Genomic DNA, 12,230 nt, shown 5'->3' with positions numbered 1-12,230 from the left:
TTTTGTGTTTCATTTCCTTTAGCAACTATCATTTAGAATATTAATGGGGGAAGGAAATATTTCAATTCATTTAAAAACACTGCAAAATTATTACCCAGTTCTTTAAACTTGATAAGGTTTCATTGTGAGATTATCAATTTAGTAAGCGTGAAATGTCTCAGGAACTAAGTATTCTGTACAGTGACATTTTCAATGGATCCTTACTTTTTCATAGTACTTTATCTCGTAGTCCAGAATGATTCCATTTGGATGCTCAGGCTCCTGCCATGACAGACCAATACTGTTCTGGTTTGCCCAATCTTTCCTCAGAAACCCAATCAGAGAGGGAGCTGAAAGGACAAAAGGTTCTGTAAAAATATTCATAGGGAAAACCAGCTCAAGTGAATCTTTGGCTTTTGGATTAGTTTAGCAGCAGTTGTCAAATTGCTATAATGCAACATGCTATTGTGGTTATTTCAATTTCACAGGTGGACACCCTCAGTCTCTTCTGTTAGCACTGTTGTTGAACTTCACTGCCTCCTGTGCTTGACCAATAACTCCTCGGGCTATAGTTTCTTCAATGGATCTAAGTGGCTTATTGACAACTGGGTCACAAACAGTGCAGAAGTTTCAATGGGCCATATTTTACCTTTTTATGTTTAACAGGATGCACAACCACTAACATTTGGTTTTCTCATGTAGCTTGGCGGGGAGCTGTCAGAAAGATACTACTGCAATTATTCCAAAAGAGAGCAAATCTCCATAGTACAACCAAGCTGAACTTTTATGTCACCTATTCTGTTTTTAAAAATTCATTTTCAGGATGTGGGCGTTGCTGGAAAGGACAACACTTTATTGCCCGTTCCTAATTGCCCTGAGAAAGTGGTGGTGGTCCTTCTTATTGAACTTTTTGTAGTGATTTGATGCAACTGAATAGCTTGCTAGGTCACTACAGAGGGTAATTAAGAGGCAACCATGCTTGTGTGGGACTAGAATCACATATAGGTCAGACTAGGTAAGGATGGCAATTTCCTTCCCTTTTTTATTCTTTCGTGAGATGTAAATGTCGCTGTCAAGGCCAGCATTTGTTGCCTATCCCTCATTGCCCTTGACAACTGAGTGGCTTGCTAGGCTATTTCAGTGGGCAGTTAAGAGTCAACCACATTGCTGTGGGTCTGGAGTCACATGTAGGCCAGACCAGGTAAGGGCGGCAGATTTCCTTCCCTAAAGGCCATTAGTGAACCAGATGGGTTTTTACAAAAATCGATGATGGTTTCATGGCACAATTACTGAGACTAGCTTTCAAATCTAGATTTTTTTTATTAATTGAATTTAAATTCCACCAGCTGCCATGGTGGGATTTGGACCCGTGTCCCCAGGACATTGGCCTGGGCCTCTGGATTGCTAGTTCAGTAACATTATGACTATGCCACCATCTCCCCCTTTTAAACCATATTAGTTGGGTTTTTACAACAATCCAACAGTTTCATGGTTACTTTTACTGGTACAAGCATTTTCCCTCCTTGATTTATAAAATTAAATTCGAATTCTCGATCTGCCATGGTGGGATCTGAATTCACATTCCCTGGATTACTAGTACAGTAACATAAGCACCACATTACTACACCCATTCAAATAAATGGACACTGTAATCTTTGACAGGCTTATGATTGAAAAGAGTTAATGTGAGTATCACATCTGTGCAATAAGAAAAATATGGTAGAGGTGCGGAATATGTTTTTAGGAAAGAAAATTTAAGTTGTGATGTGGCAACTGTGGCTCCCCTTACACTTGCAGGTACGGGGAGTATTAATTAGTGTCTTGCTTCACACCCATTGTCAAAATTATTTGCATTATTTTCTCTGGCAATATTCAAGAATTCTTTAAAAATAATTTCACCTCACATTTTTGTGCATCACCACCACTATCCAGTCTTATATGAGACTAGAGGAGAGGGCGTTCTGAAGGCTGGGGCCACTGACATCTGTGTATTCTATGCCATAATGAACATGTAAGACAATGTGTAATATTCCCTAGCCACTAGAGATAGAACACTTGCACTGTTGAAATTGGAGCTAACAAAACTCACCCATCGAGGGGAACCGAATTCTTGTGACCGTCAAGACTAGCACTTAAACCCAGGCTTCTGAATGGAACACCAATGCTCCACCATTGGTTACCAGGACAGACTTGTACATTTAGTTTATTATATGGTTTCACATTCTATTATATAGAGAAAACCCCAAGATATTCATGGCAGCTTTAATAGGGTTGATCAAAACAACCATGATTGTCTCTCAGTTACTATACTACGGTGAGCTACCTATGGTGTGTATTATCGATTTGAACGTAAATGTAGGGGCCATGGTCAAGAAGTTTGCGGGCGACGCAAAGATTGGCCGTGTGGTGGATAGCTATAGGCTGCAGGAAGATATTGATGGTCTGGTCAGATGGGCAGGAAGTGGCAAATGGAATTCAACTTGGAGAAGTGTGAGGTGGTGCATTTGGGGAGGTCAAGCAAGGCAAAGGAATACATGAATAATGGGAAAATACTGAGGTGTAGAGGAAGTGAGGGACTTTGGAGTGACTGTCCACAGATCCCTGAAGGTAGCAGGACAGGTCGATAAGGCTTGGTTAAGAAGGCATATGAATCCTTTCTTTATTAGCCGAGGTATAGAATCCAAAAGCAGGGAGGTTATGCTGGAACTGTATAACTCATTGGTTAGGCCACAACTTGAGTACTGTGTGCAGTTCTGCACCTCAATACAGAAAAGATGTAATTGTACTTGAGAGGATGTTGCCAGGACTGGAAAAATGCTGCTATGAGGAAAGATTGGATAGGCTGGTGTTGTTCTCCTTGGAACAGAAAAGGCTGAGGGGAGATCTGATTGAAATGTACAAAATTTTGAGGGGCCTGGATAGAATGGAGGTCTATTCACATTAGCAGCGAGATCAGTGACGATGGGCATAAATTTAAAGTGATTGGTAGAAATATTAGAGGGGAGATGAGGAATAACCTTTTCACCCAGAGGGTGGTGATGGTCTGGAACTCACTGCCTGAAAGATTGGTTGAGGCAGAGACCCTCAACTCATTCAAAAGGAGTCTGGATATGCACCTCAGCACAGTAAGCTGCAGGACTATGGCCAGCACCGACACGATGGACCAAGAGGCCTTTTTCTGTGCCTTAAACCTATGATTTCTATCTTATTGATGATACATGATTGCACATTTGTGGTTAGAATAGAATCAAAAAATGAGGAGAGGCAATATAAAATAAATGGTACAATTTTAAAAAGGTGCAGGAACAGACAGACCTTGCGTGTAGGTACACAAATCTTTGAAGGCGGCAGGACAAGTTGAGAAGGCTGCTAAAAAAGCATATGGGATCTTGGGCTTTATTAATAGCTGAATATAGTCCAAAAGCAAGGAAGTTAAGATAAGCTTTTAATTAATGCTGGTTGGGCCTCTACTAGAGTACTGTGTTCAATTCTGGACATCACACTTCAAGAAGGATTTCAAGGCCTTGCAGAGAGAGAAGAGATTGACTAGAATGGTACCAGGGGTGGGGAACTTCAGTTATGTGGAGTGACTGGAAAAGCTTGGGTTGTTGTGGACAGAAGGTTAAGAGGCGATTTGACAGATGTGTTCAAAATCATGAATGGTTTTGATAGAGTGAATAAGGAGAAACTGTTTCAAGTGGCAGAAGGGCCGGTAGCCAAAGGACACAGATTTAAGATGATTGGCAAAAGAACCAGAGACAACTTGAGGAAACATTTGTTCCACACACTGAGTTGTGATGATCTGGAATACAATGCCTGAAAGAGTGGTGGAAGCAGATTCAAAAGTGATATTCAAAGAAAATTGAACAAGCACTCGAAGGGGAAGATTTATAGGGCTATGCTCAAAGAGTAGAGATGTGGAACTAATTGGGTAATTCTACCAAAGAGTAGGCAAAGACACAAACGCCTCCTCTGAGTCCCATCATACTATGGGTCTATCAGCACACTGCATTGCTGAAACATAGATACCAATCATTATGCAACCAATGAGGTATTGTGTGCATGCCAGCAATTGCTGAAGAAAATCTTCTTTTCTAAAATTTGCTAATAGTACCTGAAGAGGAAGTGTGTCAGAATGCCCTGACTAGCAACCTGTAAAATTGTGGATAGCAGAGATAATATCAGGACAGCACCATTAGATACTTGCTAATCCTCAACTTGAAGCATTTTTCAGCCCACTGTTCTCTGTCAGTCTAAACTGACAAACAGCAACACCGGATTTAAACTTCCTGCGCTAGACTCAGGTGAACCAAATGATGCTCCTCAGCAAGACTCTTCTGGCCACACGTGGCTGTGTCAGGCATTTAAAATCTTTCATTCTCCCTAACAGCTGATTTAGACAGGAGCTGGAAAACAACATCTGTTGGATATAATGGCAATAGAAATCATGTTGCTGTTTAGTCATTTTAATGAGCTTAATACAAGGTATTGTTTTTAAATATTCAGACTCCTCCATAATATTTGCAGGCTAAATATTTTAGAATGAAGAGTCACGAACATGGAGGAAACTGAGAATCAAGTGATCCTTAGATGGCAGAAGGTGGGGTAAAACACTGGGTTGAAAAATGATGCAGTACAGAAGTGGAGAATTTGGGTCTGACTGATACAGTGCAGAGGTGAAGGTGTCTGTGTGAGACTGATACAGTGTCGGAGAGGAGGTGTCTGTGTGAGACTGATACAGCTTAGGAGAGGAGGTCTGTGTGAGACTGATACAGTGTAAGAGAGGAGGTGTCTGTGTGAGACTGATACAGTGTAGGAGAGGAGGTCTGTGTGAGACTGATACAGTGTAAGAGAGGAGGTGTCTGTGTGAGACTGACACAGTGTCAGAGAGGAGGTTTCTGTGTGAGACTGATACAGTGTAAGAGAGGAGGTGTCTGTGTGAGACTGACACAGTGTCAGAGAGGAGGTGTCTGTGTGAGACTGACACAGTGTCAGAGAGGAGGTTTCTGTGTGAGACTGATACAGTGTCAGAGAGGATGGGTCTGTGTGAGACTGATACAGTGCAGGAGAGGAGGTGTCTGTGTGAGACTGATACAGTGTAGGAGAGGAGGTGTCTGTGTGAGACTGATACAGTGTAGGAGAGGGGTGTCTGTGTGAGACTGATACAGTGTAGGAGAGGGGTGTCTGTGTGAGACTGATACAGTGTAGGAGAGGAGGTGTCTGTGTGAGACTGATACAGTGTAGGAGAGGGGGTGTCTCTGTGAGACTGATACAGTGTAGGAGAGGGGGTGTCTCTGTGAGACTGATACAGTGTAGGAGAGGGGGTGTCTGTGTGAGACTGATACAGTGTAGGAGAGGGGGTGTCTGTGTGAGACTGATACAGTGTAGGAGAGGAGGTGTCTCTGTGAGACTGATACAGTGTAGGAGAGGGGTGTCTGTGTGAGACTGATACAGTGTAGGAGAGGGGGTGTCTGTGTGAGACTGATACAGTGTAGGGTAGGAGGTGTCTGTGTGAGACTGATACAGTGTAGGAGAGGAGGTGTCTGTGTGAGACTGATACAGTGTAGGAGAGGAGGTGTCTGTGTGAGACTGATACAGTGTAGGAGAGGAGGTGTCTGTGTGAGACTGATACAGTGTAGGAGAGGGGGTGTCTGTGTGAGACTGATACAGTGTAAGAGAGGAGGTGTCTGTGTGAGACTGATACAGTGTAGGAGAGGGGGTGTCTCTGTGAGACTGATACAGTGTAGGGTAGGAGGTGTCTGTGCGAGACTGATACAGTGTAGGAGAGGAGGTGTCTGTGTGAGACTGATACAGTGTAGGAGAGGAGGTGTCTGTGTGAGACTGATACAGTGTAGGAGAGGAGGTGTCTGTGTGAGACTGATACAGTGTAGGAGAGGAGGTGTCTGTGTGAGACTGATACAGTGTAGGAGAGGGGTGTCTGTGTGAGACTGATACAGTGTAGGAGAGGAGGTGTCTGTGTGAGACTGATACAGTGTAGGAGAGGAGGTGTCTGTGTGAGACTGATACAGTGTAGGAGAGGAGGTGTCTGTGTGAGACTGATACAGTGTAGGAGAGGAGGTGTCTGTGTGAGACTGATACAGTGTAGGAGAGGAGGTGTCTGTGTGAGACAGATACAGTGTAGGAGAGGGGGTGTCTGTGTGAGACTGATACAGTGTAGGAGAGGGGTGTCTGTGTGAGACTGATACAGTGTAGGAGAGGGGGTGTCTGTGTGAGACTGATACAGTGTAGGGTAGGAGGTGTCTGTGCGAGACTGATACAGTGTAAGAGAGGGGGTGTCTGTGTGAGACTGATACAGTGTAGGAGAGGTGTCTGTGTGAGACTGATACAGTGTAGGAGAGGGGGTGTCTGTGTGAGACTGATACAGTGTAGGAGAGGAGGTGTCTGTGTGAGACTGATACAGTGTAAGAGAGGGGGTGTCTGTGTGAGACTGATACAGTGTAGGAGAGGAGGTGTCTCTGAGAGACTGATACAGTGTAAGAGAGGAGGTGTCTGTGTGAGACTGATACAGTGTAGGAGAGGAGGTGTCTGTGCGAGACTGATACAGTGTAGGAGAGGAGGTGTCTGTGTGAGACTGATACAGTGTAGGAGAGGGGGTGTCTGTGTGAGACTGATACAGTGTAGGAGAGGAGGTGTCTGTGTGAGACTGATACAGTGTAGGAGAGGGGGTGTCTGTGTGAGACTGATACAGTGTAGGAGAGGAGGTGTCTGTGTGAGACTGATACAGTGTAAGAGAGGAGGTTTCTGTGTGAGACTGATACAGTGTAGGAGAGGAGGTGTCTGTGTGAGACTGATACAGTGTAGGAGAGGAGGTTTCTGTGTGAGACTGATACAGTGTAAGAGAGGAGGTGTCTGTGTGAGACTGATACAGTGTAGGAGAGGAGGTGTCTGTGTGAGACTGATACAGTGCAAGAGAGGAGGTGTCTGCGTGAGACTGATACAGTGTAGGAGAGGAGGTGTCTGTGTGAGACTGATACAGTGTAGGAGAGGAGGTGTCTGTGTGAGACTGATACAGTGTAAGAGAGGAGGTTTCTGTGTGAGACTGATACAGTGTAGGAGAGGAGGTGTCTGTGTGAGACTGATACAGTGTAGGAGAGGAGGTTTCTGTGTGAGACTGATACAGTGTAAGAGAGGAGGTGTCTGTGTGAGACTGAAACAGTGTAGGAGAGGAGGTGTCTGTGTGAGACTGATACAGTGTAGGAGAGGAGGTGTCTGCGTGAGACTGATACAGTGTAGGAGAGGAGGTGTCTGTGCGAGACTGATACAGTGTAGGATAGGAGGTCTGTGTGAGACTGATACAGTGTAGGAGAGGAGGTCTGTGTGAGACTGATACAGTGTAGGAGAGGAGGTGTCTGTGTGAGACTGATACAATGTAGGAGAGGGGGTGTCTGTGTGAGACTGATACAGTGTAGGAGAGGAGGTGTCTGTGCGAGACTGATACAGTGTAGGAGAGGAGGTGTCTGTGTGAGACTGATACAGTGTAGGAGAGGGGGTGTCTGTGTGAGACTGATACAGTGTAGGAGAGGAGGTGTCTGTGTGAGACTGATACAGTGTAGGAGAGGGGGTGTCTGTGTGAGACTGATACAGTGTAGGAGAGGAGGTGTCTGTGCGAGACTGATACAGTGTAGGAGAGGAGGTGTCTGTGTGAGACTGATACAGTGTAGGAGAGGAGGTGTCTGTGCGAGACTGATACAGTGTAGGAGAGGAGGTCTGTGTGAGACTGATACAGTGTAGGAGAGGAGGTCTGTGTGAGACTGATACAGTGTAGGAGAGGAGGTGTCTGTGCGAGACTGATACAGTGTAGGAGAGGGGGTGTCTGTGCGAGACTGATACAGTGTAGGGTAGGAGGTGTCTGTGTGAGACTGATACAGTGTAGGGTAGGGGGTGTCTGTGCGAGACTGATACAGTGTAGGAGAGGAGGTGTCTGTGTGAGACTGATACAGTGTAGGAGAGGAGGTGTCTGTGTGAGACTGATACAGTGTAGGAGAGGAGGTGTCTGTGTGAGACTGATACAGTGTAGGAGAGGAGGTGTCTGTGTGAGACTGATACAGTGTAGGAGAGGAGGTGTCTGTGTGAGACTGATACAGTGTAGGAGACGAGGTGTCTGTGTGAGACTGATACAGTGTAAGAGAGGAGGTTTCTGTGTGAGACTGATACAGTGTAGGAGAGGAGGTGTCTGTGTGAGACTGATACAGTGTAGGAGAGGAGGTGTCTGTGTGAGACTGATACAGTGTAGGGTAGGAGGTGTCTGTGTGAGACTGATACAGTGTAGGGTAGGGGGTGTCTGTGCGAGACTGATACAGTGTAGGGTAGGAGGTGTCTGTGTGAGACTGATAGTGTAGGGTAGGGGGTGTCTGTGCGAGACTGATACAGTGTAGGAGAGGAGGTGTCTGTGTGAGACTGATACAGTGTCAGAGAGGAGGTGTCTGTGTGAGACTGATACAGTGTAGGAGAGGAGGTGTCTGTGTGAGACTGATACAGTGTAGGAGAGGGGGTGTCTGTGTGAGACTGATACAGTGTAGGAGAGGAGGTGTCTGTGTGAGACTGATAGAGTGTAGGAGAGGAGGTGTCTGTGTGAGACAGATACAGTGTCAGAGAGGAGGTGTCTGTGTGAGACTGATACAATGTAGGAGAGGAGGTGTCTGTGTGAGACTGATACAGTGTAGGAGAGGGGGTGTCTGTGTGAGAATGATACAGTGTAGGAGAGGAGGTGTCTGTGTGAGACTGATACAGTGTAGGAGAGGGGGTGTCTGTGCGAGACTGATACAGTGTAAGAGAGGAGGTGTCTGTGCGAGACTGATACAGTGTAGGAGAGGGGGTGTCTGTGTGAGACAGATACAGTGTAGGAGAGGGGGTGTCTGTGTGAGACTGATACAGTGTAGGAGAGGAGGTGTCTGTGTGAGACTGATACAGTGTAGGAGAGGAGGTGTCTGTGTGAGACTGATACAGTGTAGGAGAGGAGGTGTCTGTGTGAGACTGATACAGTGTAGGAGAGGGGGTGTCTGTGTGAGACTGATACAGTGTAGGAGAGGGGGTGTCTGTGTGAGACTGATACAGTGTAGGAGAGGGGGTGTCTGTGTGAGACTGATACAGTGTAAGAGAGGAGGTTTCTGTGTGAGACTGATACAGTGTAGGAGAGGAGGTGTCTGTGCGAGACTGATACAGTGTAGGATAGGAGGTCTGTGTGAGACTGATACAGTGTAGGAGAGGGGGTGTCTGTGTGAGACTGATACAGTGTAGGAGAGGGGGTGTCTGTGTGAGACTGATACAGTGTAGGAGAGGGGGTGTCTGTGTGAGACTGATACAGTGTAGGAGAGGGGGTGTCTGTGTGAGACTGATACAGTGTAGGAGAGGGGGTGTCTGTGTGAGACTGATACAGTGTAGGAGAGGGGGTGTCTGTGTGAGACTGATAAAGTGTAGGAGAGGAGGTGTCTGCGTGAGACTGATACAGTGTAGGAGAGGAGGTGTCTGTGCGAGACTGATACAGTGTAGGAGAGGAGGTGTCTGTGCGAGACTGATACAGTGTAGGATAGGAGGTCTGTGTGAGACTGATACAGTGTAGGAGAGGGGGTGTCTGTGTGAGACTGATACAGTGTAGGAGAGGAGGTGTCTGTGCGAGACTGATACAGTGTAGGAGAGGGGGTGTCTGTGTGAGACTGATACAGTGTAGGAGAGGGGGTGTCTGTGTGAGACTGATACAGTGTAGGAGAGGGGGTGTCTGTGTGAGACTGATAAAGTGTAGGAGAGGAGGTGTCTGTGCGAGACTGATACAGTGTAGGAGAGGAGGTGTCTGTGTGAGACTGATACAGTGTAGGGTAGGGGGTGTCTGTGTGAGACTGATACAGTGTAGGAGAGGGGGTGTCTGTGTGAGACTGATACAGTGTAGGGTAGGAGGTGTCTGTGTGAGACTGATACAGTGTAGGGTAGGGGGTGTCTGTGCGAGACTGATACAGTGTAGGGTAGGAGGTGTCTGTGTGAGACTGATACAGTGTAGGAGAGGAGGTGTCTGTGTGAGACTGATACAGTGTCAGAGAGGAGGTGTCTGTGTGAGACTGATACAGTGTAGGAGAGGAGGTGTCTGTGCGAGACTGATACAGTGTAGGAGAGGGGGTGTCTGTGTGAGACTGATACAGTGTAGGAGAGGGGGTGTCTGTGTGAGACTGATACAGTGTAGGAGAGGGGGTGTCTGTGTGAGACTGATAAAGTGTAGGAGAGGAGGTGTCTGTGCGAGACTGATACAGTGTAGGAGAGGAGGTGTCTGTGTGAGACTGATACAGTGTAGGGTAGGGGGTGTCTGTGTGAGACTGATACAGTGTAGGAGAGGGGGTGTCTGTGTGAGACTGATACAGTGTAGGGTAGGAGGTGTCTGTGTGAGACTGATAGTGTAGGGTAGGGGGTGTCTGTGCGAGACTGATACAGTGTAGGAGAGGAGGTGTCTGTGTGAGACTGATACAGTGTCAGAGAGGAGGTGTCTGTGTGAGACAGATACAGTGTAGGAGAGGAGGTGTCTATGTGAGACTGATACAGTGCAAGAGAGGAGGTGTCTGTGCGAGACTGATACAGTGTAGGAGAGGGGGTGTCTGTGCGAGACTGATACAGTGTAGGGTAGGAGGTGTCTGTGTGAGACTGATACAGTGTAGGAGAGGAGGTGTCTGTGTGAGACTGATACAGTGTAGGAGAGGAGGTGTCTGCGTGAGACTGATACAGTGTAGGAGAGGAGGTGTCTGTGTGAGACTGATACAGTGTAGGAGAGGAGGTGTCTGTGTGAGACTGATACAGTGTAGGAGACGAGGTGTCTGTGTGAGACTGATACAGTGTAAGAGAGGAGGTTTCTGTGTGAGACTGATACAGTGTAGGAGAGGAGGTGTCTGTGTGAGACTGATACAGTGTAGGAGAGGAGGTTTCTGTGTGAGACTGATACAGTGTAAGAGAGGAGGTGTCTGTGTGAGACTGATACAGTGTAGGAGAGGAGGTGTCTGTGTGAGACTGATACAGTGTAGGAGAGGAGGTGTCTGCGTGAGACTGATACAGTGTAGGAGAGGAGGTGTCTGTGCGAGACTGATACAGTGTAGGATAGGAGGTCTGTGTGAGACTGATACAGTGTAGGAGAGGAGGTCTGTGTGAGACTGATACAGTGTAGGAGAGGAGGTGTCTGTGTGAGACTGATACAGTGTAGGAGAGGAGGTGTCTGTGTGAGACTGATACAATGTAGGAGAGGAGGTGTCTGTGTGAGACTGATACAGTGTAAGAGAGGAGGTGTCTGTGTGAGACTGATACAGTGTAGGAGAGGAGGTGTCTGTGTGAGACTGATACAATGTAGGAGAGGAGGTGTCTGTGTGAGACTGATACAGTGTAAGAGAGGGGGTGTCTGTGTGAGACTGATACAGTGTAGGAGAGGAGGTGTCTGTGCGAGACTGATACAGTGTAGGAGAGGAGGTGTCTGTGTGAGACTGATACAGTGTAGGAGAGGAGGTGTCTGTGCGAGACTGATACAGTGTAGGAGAGGGGGTGTCTGTGTGAGACTGATAAAGTGTAGGAGAGGAGGTGTCTGTGCGAGACTGATACAGTGTAGGAGAGGAGGTCTGTGTGAGACTGATACAGTGTAGGAGAGGAGGTCTGTGTGAGACTGATACAGTGTAGGAGAGGGGGTGTCTGTGTGAGACTGATACAGTGTAGGGTAGGAGGTGTCTGTGTGAGACTGATACAGTGTAGGGTAGGGGGTGTCTGTGCGAGACTGATACAGTGTAGGGTAGGAGGTGTCTGTGTGAGACTGATAGTGTAGGGTAGGGGGTGTCTGTGCGAGACTGATACAGTGTAGGAGAGGAGGTGTCTGTGTGAGACTGATACAGTGTCAGAGAGGAGGTGTCTGTGTGAGACAGATACAGTGTCAGAGAGGAGGTGTCTGTGTGAGACTGATACAGTGTAGGAGAGGAGGTGTCTATGTGAGACTGATACAGTGCAAGAGAGGAGGTGTCTGTGTGAGACTGATACAGTGCAAGAGAGGAGGTGTCTGTGTGAGACTGATACAGTGTAGGAGAGGAGGTGTCTCTGTGAGACTGATACAGTGCAAGAGAGGAGGTGTCTGTGTGAGACTGATACAGTGCAAGAGAGGAGGTGTCTGTGTGAGACTGATACAGTGTAGGAGAGGGGGTGTCTCTGTGAGACTGATACAGTGTATTAGATTTATTAGAACATTACAGCGCAGTACAGGCCCTTCGGCCCTCGATGTTGCG

General features: G+C 46.9%; 1 protein-coding gene across 1 annotated transcript in view; it reads right to left on the bottom strand.

Moving 5' to 3' along the window:
• Window positions 1-12,230, bottom strand: part of epha6 (eph receptor A6) — an 888,039-nt gene that overhangs the window by 171,385 nt on the left and 704,424 nt on the right. Inside the window, exon 6 of the mRNA XM_068040607.1 lies at window positions 205-329. Coding sequence (XP_067896708.1) covers window positions 205-329 — 125 coding nt within the window. The remainder of the gene's footprint in view (window positions 1-204; window positions 330-12,230) is intronic.

The sequence above is a fragment of the Heterodontus francisci genome, chromosome 10 (genome assembly GCF_036365525.1).
Source record: "Heterodontus francisci isolate sHetFra1 chromosome 10, sHetFra1.hap1, whole genome shotgun sequence".
Lineage (NCBI taxonomy): Eukaryota > Metazoa > Chordata > Chondrichthyes > Heterodontiformes > Heterodontidae > Heterodontus > Heterodontus francisci.
Note: the sequence above shows the minus strand (reverse complement) of the source record. Positions and strands in the feature narration are given on the sequence as shown.